The sequence below is a fragment of the Toxotes jaculatrix genome, chromosome 11 (assembly GCF_017976425.1).
Source record: "Toxotes jaculatrix isolate fToxJac2 chromosome 11, fToxJac2.pri, whole genome shotgun sequence".
Classification (NCBI taxonomy): Eukaryota; Metazoa; Chordata; class Actinopteri; family Toxotidae; genus Toxotes; species Toxotes jaculatrix.
The window spans coordinates 12,502,023-12,520,469 of NC_054404.1; the positions used below are offsets into that span (position 1 = coordinate 12,502,023).

The 18,447-nt window shown below is 41.5% G+C and overlaps 2 protein-coding genes across 3 annotated transcripts; one reads left to right on the forward strand and one right to left on the reverse strand.

The window, feature by feature from the left end:
• Positions 1-287: 287 nt before the first annotated feature.
• On the reverse strand, positions 288-6,744 carry pyroxd2 (pyridine nucleotide-disulphide oxidoreductase domain 2). Its single transcript, XM_041050247.1, has 16 exons — positions 6,596-6,744; positions 6,174-6,193; positions 5,942-6,035; positions 5,446-5,519; positions 5,191-5,346; positions 4,852-5,005; positions 4,655-4,716; positions 4,467-4,564; positions 4,210-4,351; positions 3,954-4,088; positions 3,801-3,873; positions 2,995-3,148; positions 2,076-2,227; positions 1,613-1,719; positions 1,137-1,257; positions 288-842 (listed from the first exon to the last, which is right to left on the reverse strand). Exons 1-16 carry the CDS (start codon positions 6,717-6,719, stop codon positions 772-774), a joined length of 1,737 nt encoding a protein of 578 aa, XP_040906181.1. The 5' UTR covers positions 6,720-6,744; the 3' UTR covers positions 288-771.
• A 2,401-nt stretch (positions 6,745-9,145) lies between these two features.
• slc25a28 (solute carrier family 25 member 28) lies at positions 9,146-15,949 on the forward strand. Of its 2 annotated transcripts, none has more exons than XM_041050249.1 (4): positions 9,146-9,751; positions 12,288-12,516; positions 13,389-13,445; positions 13,927-15,949. In XM_041050249.1, the coding sequence occupies exons 1-4, from the start codon at positions 9,407-9,409 to the stop codon at positions 14,493-14,495; spliced, it is 1,200 nt and encodes a 399-aa protein (XP_040906183.1). In that variant the 5' UTR covers positions 9,146-9,406; the 3' UTR covers positions 14,496-15,949. The 2 variants fall into 2 exon arrangements, with proteins under 2 accessions (XP_040906183.1, XP_040906184.1); XM_041050250.1 differs by lacking the exon at positions 9,146-9,751 and adding an exon at positions 12,961-12,976 and having other exon boundaries at positions 12,326-12,516.
• Positions 15,950-18,447: the final 2,498 nt, after the last annotated feature.

Genomic DNA, 18,447 nt, shown 5'->3' on the forward strand with positions numbered 1-18,447 from the left:
GGTTTTCAGTCAGAGTGCTTAACTTAGGAGAAAGCCCATTAAACCACATTCAATGAACTAATCTAATATTAATTTCATTCTGTCATTAATTTGGTTGTTTCATGTTTCTACAAAAACAGTGAACAGTGTCTTATGGATAAATAGGCCATTTTCACAGAAGAATATCTTGAAATGTCACAGTAGAAAAGTGTTTATTAACAAAATTAAGAGCTGGATTCCATTTAGCTGCCCCAGTTTCAGGATCCTGCTTACTGGGACTCTTGAACAGAACAAAGCCATCATTAATGTTATTAGTAACTCCTGTGTTTTCCTACCATGACAAGTCAAAGTGTCTGCTCTGAAAAAAGATCTATTAGGTTTATACCCTGATATCCCCAAACAACACTTCAATCCCAGTGGAATGAAAGCAAAATAAAACACACCAGTTTTCATTTTGCACAGTTGAAATAATTCATTTCAATTTATTCATACAAAGTTGTAAAAAGTTCCATTGGGTGTCACTTACATGATTACACAAACAGTTTATTTCATTTTATTAAGTATCCGTTACTGTAAAATTACAATTCTCTTCAACATTCATGTTGTGTTTGTACTGTTTCCATGATTTTCTCCTGGCTGAGTTAGATGATTTTGTGCAGAAGTACTGCACTAATATGTACTAGACAATTCCCCTGCAGGAAATCATAGTCAAATCCATACAAATCAGACAAAAGAGAAGCTGAACCTTGTTGATCTGACACACAGTGACACACTGATGCCGTCAGATGTTTCTCAGCGATGTTTCAGGTCAGCCATGACAGCCAGCGCGGCGTTCCACCCGGGCGAACCCATCACACCACCACCTAAAGAAACATTATACATACGAAATGAATGAAGAATTCGTCAGTCTCATTCTATATAGAGAAATCAGAAACAGCTTACTCGGCCACCTGACATCACCAAGTGACTTCATTTCTTTATCATCAGCAGTGAGGATAAGACTTCATCTAAAGGGTCAAAGGTTCATTAACTGTGCTCTTCACCAGACAACATAACATTAATGACTGTACAGTACTCATACTACACTACACTATACACAACAAACAGTCACATTTGCAATTCAATGCTCATCTGAAGGTTGAACATTAAAAGCAAACCTGGATGACAGCCACTGCCACACAGATAGAGCCCTTTAATTGGTGAACGGTAGTCTGAGAGAAAGGGCAAAGGTCGTGCTAGGTAGAGCTGGTCCAGTGACATTGATCCATGAAAGATATTCTGTAAAGACGAGACCAAACATGTTTACTTTTATGCTTCTTGAAAAAAAATGCAATTATGAGAAAAAGAACCTGCCACTTCCTACATAGTAAACAAACAGAAGAAAATACCATTCTGTGATTTAGTGTCACTTTACATAGTTGATGTGAACTTTGACTCTAACTCATGGGTCGTACTAAAACTGTCTGTAACCATTAACTGCTTATACAACACATCTGTTCCTGAGTGGATAGTAAACGACAGAATGCTGCAAAAGACGCAAATTACTTCCTCAGCCTCTGAACAGTTAAGCAAATAAGTTGTGTATCAGCGTTCAAATTGCTGCTCATTTTTACAATGTGCACAGTGTATGTACCCCTCCAGTGAGCCCGAAGATCCTCTCCAGGTCGGGTGGAGCCAGGATGTCCCTTCCCACAACCGACTTTTTAAATCCAGGGGCATATTGCTCCACCCAGTCAAATGCTGAAGAAACACACAAACTCATGCTTTATCATTGAAAACAGGTTAATCAGTATACACCTAAGAAGTGTTATTCTGATTATTAACTTTGGGGGGGAAAAAAACCTCACTGTCACCATTCAAAATAACAAAAAATGGCAAAAATTAAAATGTTGTTAGTGAGTTCTTGTTATTAAACTTTTTCTCATTTTTCCTTCTAACTCTGCTGTCACATAATTTAAAAAAAATGTTTCAGTTTAAGAATAGCTTTAAGCATAGCATGGTAGAACTTGTGTGCCTGAGTAATAAATGTAGTAGCAATGTATACTTTCATCACACTTTGAGCTTTAAGAAGTCCTGAATGTTTCTGTGTTTCTAACCAGTGTCTGCAAAGGCCTCCCGATCCTGGTCAGTCCACTCTCTGCCCTCTATATGGTAGGGCGTGAACTGGGTAAACAGTGACACAACGTGGCAGCCGGGGGGAGCCAGAGTAGGATCCAACACAGAGGGGATGGTCATCTCCAGCATGGGTCTACAGGAGTAGAGGCGCATGATGAACCAAGATGGTGGCGAGTGAAGGGTGGGTGAGTTGATGATGAAAATTTGGGATAAGAGAATGTAAGTATATACATTTTTAAAAACACTTTAAAGATAAGAGTTAAGAAAAAAGTTGAATAGTCAAGATTGTATGCAAGTGATGTCTGTCGTCACATGGTAACCAGTCTGCAAGCAATCAAACTTTAATAACTAATATACAGATCCTTCAGGAAAAAAAGATGAAGGCCTTATGTTTTTGGGACAAAAGCCTATTCATTCAAGGCTAAATGTCACCTATGAGCTAAAGAAATGTGAACATCCTAAAGTTATGTTAACATCCTAACTAAGTGTGTTGCATAGTTATGTGGACATAAATATGTGGAGAAAATGTCTATTGCAAGATGCATAGTGGTGTAGTTTTAAAAACATTTACATCATAAAGAAAGACATTTTAAGCTGCAGTTTACACCAATGATCTCTATGTTATGGCTTAAAGTTTAAGTGCTCAAAGTTTTACAACTGCAAGGTTAATTTCTAATCTACAGTAACACGCACCTAACGCTTTCTATACAGTAAGGAATGCATGGCTAGCTCTTATGCATGACTTGAGGTGCTTCAACATTAATCAAAAGTTCTTTGTGCAGAACATACGTTTACCTTCTGTAATATCTCTTGCATGTAAGGATGTTGTATATGGGGAATTAAAAGTAAATTCTTTGTGTTAAAGTGCTCATGTATGTAGGAGTGTAACAGTATATGTACCTTACTGAGGGATGTCCATTCATGGCCTCTTTGTACGCGGTCTCCAGTACCTCTACACTTTCACAGTTGAGATGAATGGAGCACTGATGGTGGGGTCCGGGTTTATCGTCTGGTGTGGGAGATGCTAGGAAGTTTGGTAGCTTGTCCACCGCCACTGTAAAAACAACAAAGGAAATGACATGGAATCAGTATTTCCTGTAAGATTATGTATCGCTATGTAAATTTACATTCTGGGAGAGCTAAATGCTTGCGTAAGTTTAAGTTTATATTTGACTTACAATTAGGGCAACTCAATATGTGCAATATGTTGTGCTTCACACTGCTCACTTCCTTCACCTTAAAGTTAAGTTTTAAAAATAACTTCTATAAAACAGAGTAGATTATCATTAACTTTAAGAAGCAATGCACTGTAAAGGTTCAGTAGTGAGTAAAGACTTCCTGAGTAATAGAGCCCTACAGCTCAGGCTCTACTGTAATTAACAAGCCAGAGCTACAAATGGCACCATACAGGAAGCTGAAAAACTCTAAACATCTTCTTAGTTGTGTGCGTTTTACACAGTCTTAAAATACCCCAAACTTTGAAATTTGTGTTTTCAGTACCAAGACAGTTACCTAATCTTACAATGTAATAACACACAGTTCTTAATAGTGGAGGGCAAAGACCAGATCCCTCCTGATACACTACAACTCTTACGTCTTTACGTTTTGACAGTCAGCACCTTTGGATACCTTATTTTTAGCAGTCAAAAAATAAAAATTGAAACTTATTTAAGGATTTGTGATTAGTGTGAGAGGACCAGATTTACCATTGATTTTGGTAACAGGTGATGTGTAGTCTATCTGGTCTATGGCTCTGACAAACTCTGGAGAAAGGGCAGCCTACAACGAAAACAGGAAACCAGAATAAACCACGCTATCTGGTGCCATGGTTACGTGTGATGTGTATATTTCTGTATTACCTGAGGCGTGAGGTACTTGAAGGTGACATGTGGGGTAGCATTGGATAAAACAACTTTACTGGTGATCTCTGTGCCATCCTTTAGCACCACTCCCTTGGCAGCACCATCTGAACCCACTAGGACCTGTCCTACATCCTGTATCCAGGGATACATGTAAATGCATAAGTACGGATACAGTACAGATGTTAGAATATACTTCCTATTAATTCACAAAATAAACTGCAACAAATCAGTCTATTTACTCAAACCACGCTACCTTCTCAGTGAAAATGTCTACACCATAGGATTGCGCAGCACTAGCAATAGCCTGCGACACACCTCCCATGCCTCCCTCCACATAACCCCAGGCTCCTTTCTCCTTCTCCAGTTCTCCCATTACATGATGTAAGAGCACATACCTTCAAAGCAAGACCATAAAATCAACATTTTTAGAGGTCATAGTTTAATTTTGTACAGTTATACCTGTAGTTATGAGTGTTTGTGTGCTTCAGGTTGCCCGAAAATGTGTCTCACCCACTACCAGGATTACTTGGACTGGTCATAGCTCCAATCACAGCATCGGTAGCCAGTGTTGCTCTCAGTGGCTCTGACTCAAACCACCGATTGAGAATCTACAGCACAAAAAAAGACTTAGTCATAATGCAGTGAACATGAAAAGAAAATGGCAATTAACCCCAAAGTTTGTGTGAAGTATAACAAACCTTCATTATTGGTGCAGTTATAATCTCATAAAAGTCTGGAATGTTTCTGCCCAGTTTCAGACCTTTAAATTCAAAAACATAACATAACCCAGCATGACTCAGCTACTGCAGAAAACAAAATTAGTATATGGTAAATAATTTGTTCTGACATCCAAAATATAAAATTTTGGTTCCCAGGTATGCATCCACCGACTCACCACATTTGACAATAGGCATCAGTGTTTTAGCTGCACTCAGCCGTCTCCTCAGTGATCCAGTGGTGACACCTGGAATGTCAACTGGAGGAGCATCCAACAGAGGGTGAATAGCTCCTGCGAGCTTCTCAAGGTGTGCAACAAAATCTGGAAAAGCCTGGGTACATGTGAGAGAGTGGGTGAAGAGGAGGGTGAGTGTAGAGGTGCAGATTATTTGAGAAAAATGGCAGAATAACTTTACACTGGTGAAGAAGTAAAGATCAAGAGACAGTGAGGAACGTTTCCAGTTCAGTCAGTTGACCTGTCAGCCATTTACTGTAGCTATCATAATGCTTATATCACCTTAGCATCCTTCTGTGAGAACTTGCCAATCTCCTTCTGGTTCATGGCAAGATCTGAGCCCAGGGTGAGAGATCTTGGTGGAGCACCTTTCACCCCCTCTTCCAACATAGGGGTGAAAGCATGAGGGTCTCTCATGTACACCTTCAGCCCATGTTTCTGAATACAGATACACAAAGATAAAAAAAAAAAAAACTTCTTTAAAATCTAGACAGTTTAGGATGGCTAAAAATTCTTTCTAGAAATATCTGTATTTACCTTGAGCTCCAGGTCTGCGCATATGTGGGGTCGTAACAAACTGAGCAAATAGGAGCACCTGGAGAAGCGGAAACCTGCATACAAGAGTGTTATTATTCTCTCAAGAACCAAACTTATATGACGTTTGTGAACAACAGTGTATAAAACTATAAACAAGGGGAAAAGAAACAGTGTATTACTCACATAACACATTTACTTGCTATGTAAACACAAAATCAAACCTATTCTACCATTAAAATGTTGGTTCACCCAAATAACAGAAAATCATATTTCTTCACTTATCTCTAGGGGTATCCAAGATATTGCAAATAGGTTTGGGATGGACTATTTGTTAGTTAGAAAGCAGTATCTGTATTGTGATAATACTATGGGTAAGTGAGAAAAATGTTGTTTCTTTGGTTGTTTTTATGACTATTATTATTATTAAATTTGGGTGAACCAACCCTTTATGACCTAGGATGAGCCAGGATTGTTCTCCAGCCACAGGCCACCGTACCAGGGAAGATCTCCTCTGAAACAGCTGCTCCTCCCAGCACATGTCTGCGCTCCAACACTGCTGTCTTCAGTCCTCCCTTCTGAAGATAGGCAGCCTGCGCGCACACACACACACACACACACACACACACACACACACACACACCATACACACATCACCTTTATCGTGTTGCTGAACCATAGATTTTATTGCAGCATACTGTAGATGTTGGGAAACAATTGCAGGAACTCACCGCCACCAGTCCATTGTGTCCTGCAATGAAATATAAAATATGTCACGCAGATTTAATTCCCCATTGAAATTACTTTAAATTCTAAAATTCATTTTAATAGTGACAGTTGTTCAAGTTTCATGAATATTTTTTTGCTGGGCATCTTGTGCACGCTGCTCTCCAGTGAATTTTACAGTCAAGTAGAACGGGTCCAAAGTTGAACAATTCAGATCAAACTGTGCAAAACACCTCGGTACGTAATGAGAGACAGAGACGAATCACTTCTCTCAGGAGCATTAAGGCGTTTTAAGGAGGGAGAAAAAAAACCTCACCAATTATTTTTGCAATCTTTTGCAGTGTTGTTATTGCAAAGTTTGGCGGGGTATTAACACAGCTCCTTGTGTTTTCTGCACTTTTATGCCCCCACAGTCCACAGATCTCACCTCCTCCGATGACCAGCGCGTCATACTGGGATTTTAAACCGGCGTGACTGGATCTGGATCTAGTCACTGTCCCAACAACAGTCACAGCCCTCCGTCCTCGATCAGTCCACACCGCTGCAGCCATGGCCGGAGTTTGAGGCAGTATCCCACACGAGTCCCTCCCCTTTTCCACCTAGAGCCGTTTAAAGTAGATCCGGGTTTCCTGTGAGATCTAGTACTGCGATCAAAATCTGAACTCACTCACTGAACCGATCTGGACTAGGGGTCCGGAAACTGATCTGAAAACATGGACTGAAATAAGTCGAGTTACATTATCTACATATTTGTTAAAATTAGCCAAAGTGTTGATTGTTGATCCACTGACCATTTGAAAGTAGATAAGAAATTTGAGAGCTTATTGGATGAGATCTATCTGTCTATCTGTCTGTCTGTCTGTTTCTAATTTAGAGTCAGAAATGACATCAAAATGAATGAGAAGAATAATCAGATCCTACTGTTAACCAATAGATCAGTGAATTGTGGTTTCCATTTTTTTTAGCTGGCCCCACAGGGCTTGTAATTATACAGTGGTCCATTTGGTGGCGCAGTTGTTCCACTGAAACCAGCTTTACAATCCCTTGTGTCACACAGCTCCCGCAAGAACTTGAAACTTCATCACTCAGGTGCTACTAAGGCCTGTCAGATTTCATTGTTTCCATTCACATTATATTTGCATGTTATGTTGTAGTATGAAATATTTTGATGTCGGCAACAAGCTTAAAAGACTTAAAACCTCAAAGGCTGTATTCCTTTCCAGACTCTCTGGACTTTCTTTTCGACTCTTTCCAGATGTGTAAATATGTAAATATTAAAAAATGTTCACATATGGAAACAACATTTGCTCTAGAGCACACGTGATGTGTTTTTGAAGGTGTTTTCACACATGTAAAATATGTACATATTTTACATGTGTGAAAATATATAACCAAATATAATATAATATATATAACCAAAACGTGCAATTCAAGAAGTCCTTTCTGAGCTGGTTTGGGGTTGGACACAACTCATCTCACAGTAAGGGCCCACCTTAAGAGTTTTAAGATGAGCTCTTAACACAGAATGGTTTCTTAGTGCTGCTGTTGAAGATGTCATGTTGGCCTAGTGGTTCACTCACCTTGCATTAATAAGATAAGAGGCCATATAATGCTGTGGGCCTAAGCAGTAGTCCAGGGAATAGACAGAGGAGATTGTCTGCTGGGATCTAAGGAAGGACGGGTGTTAATTGGTACAAAAACAACCAAACACAGCAGAACATAAGCATATTATCTTCTCATCTTGTCTATATAATGTAGATTTTTGACTATGTTTTGCTTAGACAGTGTAAAATAATTCCTAAGGCCTATATAGATTGTGCACTCTCTTGGTAGAGGGAATGAAATGAGGTGTTATGGTGATCTAGAGTTTCCCGCTAGACCTAACATGCCTCTCCCCCAGTGTATTAGAGTAGCATTAGTTTCAGGGAAGAGAAATGATCCCGATGTGCTGTCTGCTTGGTTTTCCTTTAAGGAACGTCTGCAGACAACAGCCAATCAACCATAACTAGATCAGAAGCAGGAGATTTTGTTCTTGTAAGCAGAAATTAACACTTCATTCCCCTTTGTCGGCAGAAATTCAACACTACAGCCCTTGAAGGCTCTCCCAGGCAATAAAGGGGAAAATTCAATTATGTTATAACAGCGCCGCACCAAAACACAATTACCTCATTTTCTGGAAAAAATGTGGTCCTTTGCCTCCAGGCAGAGAGGTTCACCGGTGAACATGTCAGGCCTCTCAGCATTCATAGTTATTAAATCATAAACTACTGTCTCACAGCAGACCAGAAAAGGTGTTATGGTGCAGGATGAACATTTGAACATTCTCACTGTAAAATACTGAAGACACTTATGTCAAGAAAAAGTCATTTGTAGAATGAAGGGAAAAAAATTAAAGGAAAAAAGTAAATTCAAAATGGAAAAGTCATGTGACACAAAAATATAACAGGTTTCTTATTTCTTCAGCTCATTATAAGCAATATATTTTCCTAGATTTTAATTGAAAGCATGATTCACACATAAATCACTAATAATTGTTTGTTGTAGCCCTTTATTGATCCAAACCAGATTATAATATTTTATTGTGACACTATCACTCTGATGTGCAACATGATTTGTTTGTTCGTTTTTGCACAATCTGAACAAATTATTACAGTTTCTTTGTAAACATTTTGGGCAATTTTATGTCTGTCTGCATGGAACTCACTAATCAATAGGCTGCCAACTGTCAAGTTGGCCAAGAATGAGCATAACAGCAAATGGAAACAAATTAAAGTGAAACCATACTGGTAAAATAATCTTATGCTCTTTGTGTCTTTCTCAGTAACTAAAAATGTCCTTTATACTGACCTACAGTGACCTACAACTGTGTTTTTTGATATCTTTCACAGATGCGCCTACCACGCAGCAACACCCCATGTCAAGTACCACATGACAAGGTTTGAAGTCTTCACCAAAATACAATCATGAGTGGCACATGTATTACCCAATAGCGTAGGTAGGACTTGGCTCTAGTAACCAATCAGAGTCCAATACCTCGCCGCGGCCTGCGGTGTGTCTCGGTGCGTATGTGTCCGCCTCGGCCTGCCTTGCTTGGCTCTGGCTGGGAGGGAATGGTAAAGGAGGCAAGAAGCCGTGGAATCGAAACCGCCCCCAAGGGAATGTAAAAGTTTAGGACTGAAATCACCCCCGAGACGCCGTGTCTGCGTGCCCAAAGACTTAACCTATAACCTGGTTTCTCATGGAAGCAGATGGATTTGTGAGGAGGCGTCGGATGACAGCGGAGACTACAGGCAGTGATCCCGGGGTTGCTGGTGCCTCTGCCGGTGCAGAAGTTCGATGGCTTGGGGGGAGATTGTGGGGAGTTTCGGAAAGTATCGTTGGAAGCCTGACACCCCGGATCGGAGGCGAGGCAGAACTACAGACTGTTGACTTTATCCGTAGTGCACAAGATGCAGAAACAGAGGACTCTGAACCGGACTATGAGGGTTTGCCACAGGGAGCTTCCACTGGCACCCACATGTTGGCAGGAGCCGTGGCCGGGATCATGGAGCACTGCCTCATGTTCCCCATCGACTGTGTTAAGGTAGCTCATAGCTCAGTGGCTAACCAACTGACCCTCAACTTTTTTTTAAATGAGCATTCAGTGCTTCCACAGCCCGGTCTCTGTTGTGTTTATGTGGATATTATTCGTGTAGCCAACGTGTTTTGGTAGCATAGCTTATTAGCTAACCGCTGCAGAACTGACGGCTGTGAGGACAAGGTCAGTCGGCTCAGTTAGCGTCTCGTATCCCTACTAGCTAACTGGTTAGCATGTTGCTATTAAGTTAAGCACGACTAACGCTAGCCACTGGCTAGTTATGACAACCGATGGCAGGGTCAAACACGGGAGCCCGTTTTGTCACTTCGCGTAAATCTACTAAACACCATAACAACAATCTGCAGTGAAACACTCTAATGATAATGTTACATAACTAACGTTACGTGTAAGGAAGTGGAAAGGGACAGTTTAAGTTATTGGAGGAGCTAATAAGGGAAACCAATGTAACAGCAATCAAAACGCTCAGGGAGACCAAAGCTATGCTCCCTGTTTACAAAAACCAGGGGCTGGTTGAATGTTGTTGTTTCTGGTAACTTACGCAGTGTGTGCCACTATTATTACAAGACACACAGGAATGAATTACACTGCAATTTTGAGACAGTTTGGCCCTTTCAGTCCACAATGCAGCATCTAGTTGCTACTCTCCCAGCACACAGTGTGGTAGTTTTATTGAGCAGCGAGCCCACTGCTTCACACACCATAACCATTTGTTTACAGAGGTCTTGTTTTTTTTTGGATCACATGTGAGTCATGCAATTGAACCGGGCCAGATCTTGTCATGTGGTCTTCTTTGTTATGTATGAATTAGATTTATTCTGTTTTTACTGTCAATACATCTAATGAGGCATGACCTATTGCCCTAAGAGGTCAGCTAGCGGTAGCCATGCACTAGTGATTATTGTGTAACAGGCGGAGGACCAGAGAGGCAGAGCAAGTGACAATGAGCTTAGTATAGTCAGCTGTCCATGTCAGGCTGAAAAGCTGTTCTTACGCCCATGCTTCATCCATGTCTCTTCCACCTGTAGTCCACCTATGTTCGCAGCCGTGAAACAGCACAAGACCAGACTTTGCATACCCTTGTACAGGGTGTCTGCTACACTGCTGATGGAGCTCAACATCTTGTCAAACAAGCCACATGGGACTTGAAGATTTTAAGCATTGTGACTCAGCAAATTGAAGTCTCCTGCACATAAACAAACAGATGCTTTTTTTCCCCCAGAGAAATAGATATTGCAGGAATTTGAGAAATATTTCACATGCTTGAAACACAGTCCTTTGTTTTTGCATACAGAAAATGTCTTTCCCTTTTAAAGGTCTCCTCCTAAACCAAATAAACAGGTGGCTTTTCCTCCTGTACGATAAGCTTCTCACTTAAGAGATTGTTGTGTAATTACAGTTTAGAATAGACTGTCGTTCGCCCTTAATGTTTCCTAAATCCCAGTAATTGGTTGTGGATTTAAAAACATGTGCTGCGTTTGGAGGTATTTTAGAGAGTACACTGCATGGCAGATATGAATGGAATTGCCAGTCATTGAAAGAAACCATAAAGTCCTCTGTGTTTTCACTGAAGATTGGTGAGCATGGTGTTTACTTTGAGCACAAAGTTCATAGCTTTCTACATATGCAAACGGTAGGCCAGCTATAGGTTGGGGAGTCATGAATGAATGAGGAGTACTGACATTGTACCCCCCACCCCCCCCCCCCCTTCAAAGAGAGTGAGTGAGTATGCTGTGAGTTTGTGTGCTAGACGTGATCTAACCTGATGCATACACTTGTACCACTGTTAGCTAGCTCTCTTCAGGACTTGCAGTCCACAGCTGTAGTATAGAGTGACATGAGGCCACTTGTACTCATTTCCTGATGCACTATATACACACACACAGTGGGGTGTAATTTTGTCCATTCAGCTGGAAGTTTGGTATTCAGGGATTATGTCACTGCCGGTTCCTCATAGACGGACACACTTACCCAGTCCATCCCCAGCCATCCGTCTTTAAATACCAAATAACAGGTGACTGAAACATGTATGCTTTGCACTTATCCTTTTCATAATGTTTATAAAATCTGTCATTTATCTGTGTGTGTGTGTGTTAGAAGGAAGAGAGAAAGGTGTGCTTCAGGGTCAGTGGGAAAAGAGGCTTACAGGAAGTCAGCTTATGTCCCCTTGTGACCTTGGAGCTTGTAACTCCAAACTTCCTTCTATTCAATTATGCATATACACCACACACACACACATACACACACATACACACACACAATGTTGAACACCCCATTTCCCTCATTTGACTCCTTATTCACACTGCAGTCTATTCAGACCTCTTTTCATTGCCTTTCTATTCTTTGCTGTAATAGGCAGACATATTGTAAGACTTAAATTATGCATTACATCCTATTTTTATATCCATTTTAGGTCAGATTCACTGAACACCTTACTAAACCTAATACCTAGCCCTGGTGGGTGGGAATGAAGCACAGTGTTGACCTTGAACTTTGCTGCATTTCACCTTTTCCTCCTTCCCAGACACGAATGCAGAGCCTCCAGCCCGACCCCGCAGCCCGCTACAGGAATGTAATGGATGCTCTTCGCCGGATTGTAGCCACAGAGGGAGTCTGGAGGCCAATGAGAGGGCTGAATGCGACAGCAGTTGGGGCAGGACCTGCCCATGCGCTCTACTTTGCCAGCTATGAGAAACTCAAAAAGACTCTAAGTGATGTCATTCACCCAGGGGCTAACAGTCATTTGGCTAATGGTATCACAAAACATGCATATACACACATAAACATGTATGGTTATCTTAACAATATAATTTACGCTGATATGTAGGACTTGGACTCCATTCCTAATGCCAAGCACACTCGGTGTGATCTCAATGAAGCTGCTGACTCAGCCTAATCCGCATACAGAGCAGACATGGCCTGACCAGTCCTGAAAACCCCTGGCAGGCCGTCAAATTGGATAGAGCCTTTTCATAGCTACAGTTGTACTGTGTAAGGAAGTGCCAGGGTCAGCTGTCGATCCGTCCCTGGTTTTTAGGAAAGTTAAACAATGTGTTTCATTCAGGTCAAGTCCAGTAAAGTTACCAAAATAGAAAGAGAGATTCAGCCAGATTCAGTTTGGAAACCTTGCTCTGAATGTCAACCTTTTCCTTATCCCTTGTTCTCCCTACTCTCTCTCTCTCTTCCTTCTTTTCCAGTTTAGTGGGAGGCTGGGTAAGTCCTCTTTCTCCCATCTCATATGCTCTCTCCTCTGCTGGTCCTGTCTATTAAAGCTTATGGGTTTGGTTTAAATCTCTCAAAAGGCGCAATGAACTGCCTTGTGCACTAGATGTCTCTCTTTGCTCAGGTTTGGCCTCCTGAATTTGGTCAGGAGTGATCTGTAGCTTACACCTGTGCAGTTTACTGAATATGTACCAGTTCTGCTCAGTTCTGACATCTGCAGTTTTTAGGAATAAGGCAGTGAAGGCTGTGTCATGTCATGAAAAAAGGGGTTCTTTTGTTTGCAAGTGAAAATTCATTTTCCTTTTCTGCTCTGTGCTTCTTTACTGCAGTTTCTACTGTTTTCCTTGTTTATTCTTCATGATTATGTTAATGTGTAGTAATTTCCAAGGTGTATTTATTTCAGGAGCAGCTGGGTGTGTGGCCACACTGCTTCATGATGCAGTCATGAACCCGGCTGAAGGTAGGGGTAACATTTTACTGTCGAATTTGCCTTTGACGCTTTGAATCAGGGTATTAAGAAATTTTCTCTCTCTCTCAGAAAAAAAAAAGTTTGCCATACTGAAATTTCAGTGAAGAAACTTACAGGTGCCATGCCTGGGCCAGCCACCTTCACATGTTGGCCTAAATCTCACAGTCTCTCATATTGACTTTCACAGCTGCCTCTAGTCCACCTGCCCAAACATGTCAGTAGAAGGACACTGGTCAGCGTCCTCATGTGCAGCTGTTAGATTTGGTGCAGCTGCCTGAGCAAATGCTATTATAATGACATCCTATATCTTTCTCTGTGTATATTCACACTACATGTACTTTAATGCAGGTAACAGCTCACTAATTTCTTTTTTGTTGTTTTCCAATCTTTTTCTACCTTCGTACTGGCCAACCCCCCCTCCCGTCACATTTGGATTTCTCCCCCCTCAACACATCTACCCGTGTGTCTCAAGTTGTGAAGCAGCGCATGCAGATGTATAATTCGCCCTACCGTGGCGTGTTGGACTGTGTACGCGCCATATGGCAGAAAGAAGGCCCTGCTGCGTTTTACCGCAGCTACACCACCCAGCTCACCATGAACGTGCCCTTCCAGGCGCTCCACTTCATGACTTACGAGTACCTTCAGGAGCTTCTCAACCCCCACAGACAGTACAATCCCTCATCCCATATGTTGTCCGGGGCTTTGGCTGGAGCCATCGCAGCTGCAGCCACCACACCTCTAGATGTCTGCAAGACCCTGCTCAACACCCAGGAGTCTCTAACCCTCAACTCCCTGTCTTCTGGCCAAGGCCCCAGCCAAGGCCAAGGGGCCCACAGACACATCTCAGGCCTGGCCCATGCCTTCCGGACAGTTTACAGGCTGGGCGGCCTGCAGGGCTTCTTCAAGGGAGTCCAGGCGAGGGTCATCTACCAGATGCCCTCCACAGCCATCAGCTGGTCAGTGTATGAGTTCTTCAAGTATGGACTCACCAAGCACCAGCACAACAAGAGGAGAACGCAGCACATGGAGGCTGAGATGTAGACACCTCCTCAGTTTAATCTCCTCTAATATTGCTCTGCCCTCCCTGTGAGGAGAAGATGAAGTCAATACGCACATAGAATCTGACTAAAATCCACCTCAGTTGTCCATCCCTTTCAGACATAGCAGATAAGAAAGACATCTTCAAAGACAACTTGGCTAGTTATATTTCTGGTACACTATTTCAAGACTAGCTTTGGTTTGGCTATGTTGGTTCTCTTCTGTAGGAGAAAGCATTTACACAGCATTATAAAACTAGTAAGTCTGGAGACTCTTTAAGGCAATTCTAATGGCCACTGCATTTGTCCAAGCAAAGGATAAATGTGAACAATGCACAGATTTTCAGCTGGAAAGGTAGTCAGCAGAGGGCAGTAGTGTTTATTTGTCAATTCTTGTAGTTTCATAAGCTGTGCTGTCCTAGAACCAGATTTTTTTTTAAAAGTTTCACCCATTAAAATGTTGAGTTTGCAGATAAAGATTATAGCAGTTTCCAGCACCTGAGCCCTCTCTAGATTAATGAACAAACCTTTATATATCTCATAACACATGATTTTCACAGTAACCCTAGAAAGATAACTTTGCGCTTCCTAAAAAATATCTTATTGAGTTCATCCAAATTAAAAGTTTTGCAGCCATTTAGAATCCAAAGAAAACAGACCCTAGCTCAGAAGATTTTGTCCATAAATCCATTTATTTACTGATATGGACCAGTACCCAGATACCTTTGTAGAACTTCAGTGGAACCCTGGCAACCCAAGTCGTTGAGAGCAGAGCTTCAGACCATCTTTGTACCCTGATTCCACAGATTAACAAAAAAGGCCACAGATCAGATTTGGGGTTCCACTTTTTCAATGGGCAACAGGCCGGTAAAGAAATTAATTAAAGAAAGAAAGTTAATATAATTTTTTTTTTTCAAAGACTGTTCCCCAAGATATAACAGGATAGAAAGATACCAATTTTCAGTAGCTGTAAGATATCTGAAATCTGCGTTTAAGTTACTTTGATTCCGTAAATTGTATTTTATTTCCAGCAAATGCATTACTTTAAATATTACATTTTGTCCCCCATTCATGTGTTTAAACAACACTTGGATCATCCAAATACTCACCATTAATGCCTTGTGTACCTGTTTGGCAGAGCAGACCAGGGCAGCATTAGAACGGCCACTTCTGTGCAGTAACTGTAGCTATGGTCCTGTTTCAGCTTGTGAACTACTGAGTTTTAATATCTGTGCATGATAGCGAAGGTTGTGTACAGTTTACTGAGCCCAAGAGAAGAATTTCACTCAGAATTTCAAGGAGTTCAGTGTCCCATAAGATATCTGTCTGCACCCCTGTTGAGTACACATAAATGGAAGCTGTCATTCTTATTGACTGATGTCTGATTGTTTCCGACACTGAATTGCACTCGTTGAATAAAGACTGAGCAGCGGTGCTCTACTCACTGCTCGTAAATGATGGGAGCCCTCCTTTGATTTCCTTAAATGTTTCTGAGTGCTGAATGAATGGCTATTTGAAGATAACTTAATGAAAGATTCTTGCATATTGTCTTTTTAATCTGGGTGTGTACAAAAGATTTTTAGTCTTTGTTTTCTCTGTGAATAGAAACCAAAGAAAGGGATGGCTGAAAAGGAGGCAGTGCCCTAAGCCACATCTGTACTGCCAGAAATACATGGTGAGTTTGTGTGTGTGTGTTTTCAGGTATTTATTTTTAGTTTGAGGCAGGTACAGTTGTTTAGTCTTGAACACAGGTGCAGATTTCAACTTTGACCCTCCAGACTGAAAACACAGTTTGAACTTGTGGACACACAGCCTGCGTACAAACAGCAGGGACAGAGAAGCTTTGTAATTCAGCAAATGATGCATGATGCACCAAACTTTAGGAACCACAGAAAGCAAAACTGGTATTTTACTGAAAGGTAGACTGCATATTCAAAAACTGTTTGTGCTTAAAAAGACGGAACTATGGTTAGTAGAAAGCCTAACAAAAATCTATCAGTCACTGTATTGAGTCCACAATGACATATTTTAATTGAGGATGTTGGAGGAAGAACAATTCAGAGTAATTCTTTAATCGGGCTTGTGACCACTGGTGAGATGAGATGATTCTGCTTATTGGTGTGTGTCAATCAGTTTGAAAGTCATCTTTACACTAAACTATGAATGAACTGAAATCCAGTACTACTAGTTTGGCAGCAAACAACTTATCTTAACATCTTACTTGTGAACAAAACAAGTATGTATGTAACAAGTATGTCAAATGGTTTGATTACCATTGGACCTGCGTACAAAGTAACATTACATATCAGGAGTCCTTCAGTTATGTCTAGAAGTTTTACTAAGTATGAAATCGGGCAACTACATCATGCAGAGGCTGTGAAGCACTTAACTGATTTTTCTTCTAAGGTCTTCCGTTGCGTTGGAATAATGTCAGTCAGTCTTTTAACGTCATGTCATTCGAAACGTTCACACCTTTGCTCTGTCTGGTAGAAAGACCGAAATCCTTCAGTTAGAATCTGTGGACACACCGTACAGATCGTAGTGAAGAGTGACAGCTACCCCTACACCCCAGCCTTGACATATACACACACCCATGTGAGACACCTGTTCAAACAGGGAGTGTTAATGAACCGTCTCTGTCGCACTCTCTCTCCCTCTCTCTCACTATCTCGGCATGCATGTCTACAGTACATGTGGCCTCTCACAGTTTATGCTGTTAGAGTGGTGTATTTGTGCCTGTCTGTGTGTTTGTGTGCGCCTCTCTCTCCTCTAGCGCTGCTCAGCCAGCTATAGCTTGCCCACTGTTCTGTGTCTCGCTGCATCTAGAAATGAATCTCATGCGACACTGACTGACAGGTGTTATATGTGGTTGAACTACAGTGATAAAAATGCAGAGGGAAAGCAAAGTCTGTGTGTCTGTGTGGGAGAGTCAGACTGAGCCTGTCTGCTGCAAATCTCAGCAATGGAGTAAACTATGTAGTCTGGTCATTTGCCTTTCTCTTTCTGATTCTGTTCATGTAAGTGTATGTGTGTGTGTACATCAGTGAAGGGAAAGAAAAAGAGGGAGAGCATGCCATTCCAGTAGTTTGGTTTTTGTGTGTGTATGGATGTCCTTTCTATTAGCACTATTGCTTCGCATTGGCAGATGATAGAGGTGTTGACTTAGTTTCTGTGGGTGCCAACACCATGTTTCTACTTGGCAGCTGTTACAGGTGCTGTCTTTTGTAGCTTTGTGGTGCACAGACAAATCATTAAAAGCAACTGGCAGTGTGAAATAGATACACAAACATGAAAGCAAGGATGGAGTTGTTGCTCCCACAGTGCAATGCTTTGTATTGTCAGTCATAATTACTCTGAGGTGTATATACTATGCATGTGTGTGAGTGTGTAGATCAGTGGCTGCTGCCCCCTATCCAAACCCGGAACACTTTCTCTCCTCAACTGCACATAAGCGGTATTTCGAGGCCAGCTTGTCTGACTTTATTTGGACAATAACACACGTAGAGACACACACACACACACAGTGGATAAATCTTTTGTGGTGAAAAAGACCCTTACAAGTTGATGAAGGGCTGGCAGAAACACACATGCACACACTCCCGGGTGTATTGGTGTAAGCCCGTGTTTTGGAAACTAAAGCCTCGGGTCAAAGCCCCTTACAGCAAGCACCTGTGGAAGAGTGTATTTCACACACACATGCTCACAAACACACACTCCAACGGTACTTAGGAATGTGATCGCCTGAAGGACTCAGGTCGTCTATAACAACTCTCCCTCTCTACATATTTATGGCTCTTTTGTTGCTTCTCTTGTCACATCTCTCTCCATATATTCAGCCAAATCATGACTGGACCACTCAGCGTGAATTACTGAGTGATACAGGATTATGCCATAATGTCCACTTTATTCCATCCTTTGCCAGCAGCTAATGGATGAGGTGTGATTACAGACTCTTT

Bases quoted from the DNA above. Each gene is read 5' to 3' on its own strand.
- pyroxd2 (XM_041050247.1), bottom strand. From the start codon at position 6,719: ATGGCTGCAGCGGTGTGGACTGATCGAGGACGGAGGGCTGTGACTGTT. The intron at 5,347-5,445 runs GTAAATACAGAT...ATCTGTATTCAG, and splicing joins GCGCAGACCTGGAGCTCAAG to AAACATGGGCTGAAGGTGTA. The intron at 1,258-1,612 runs GTACATACACTG...TCGTCTTTACAG, and splicing joins TCTTCGGGCTCACTGGAGGG to AATATCTTTCATGGATCAAT.
- slc25a28 (XM_041050249.1), top strand. From the start codon at position 9,407: ATGGAAGCAGATGGATTTGTGAGGAGGCGTCGGATGACAGCGGAGACT. The intron at 9,752-12,287 runs GTAGCTCATAGC...CCTCCTTCCCAG, and splicing joins TCCCCATCGACTGTGTTAAG to ACACGAATGCAGAGCCTCCA. The intron at 13,446-13,926 runs GTAGGGGTAACA...GTGTGTCTCAAG, and splicing joins AGTCATGAACCCGGCTGAAG to TTGTGAAGCAGCGCATGCAG.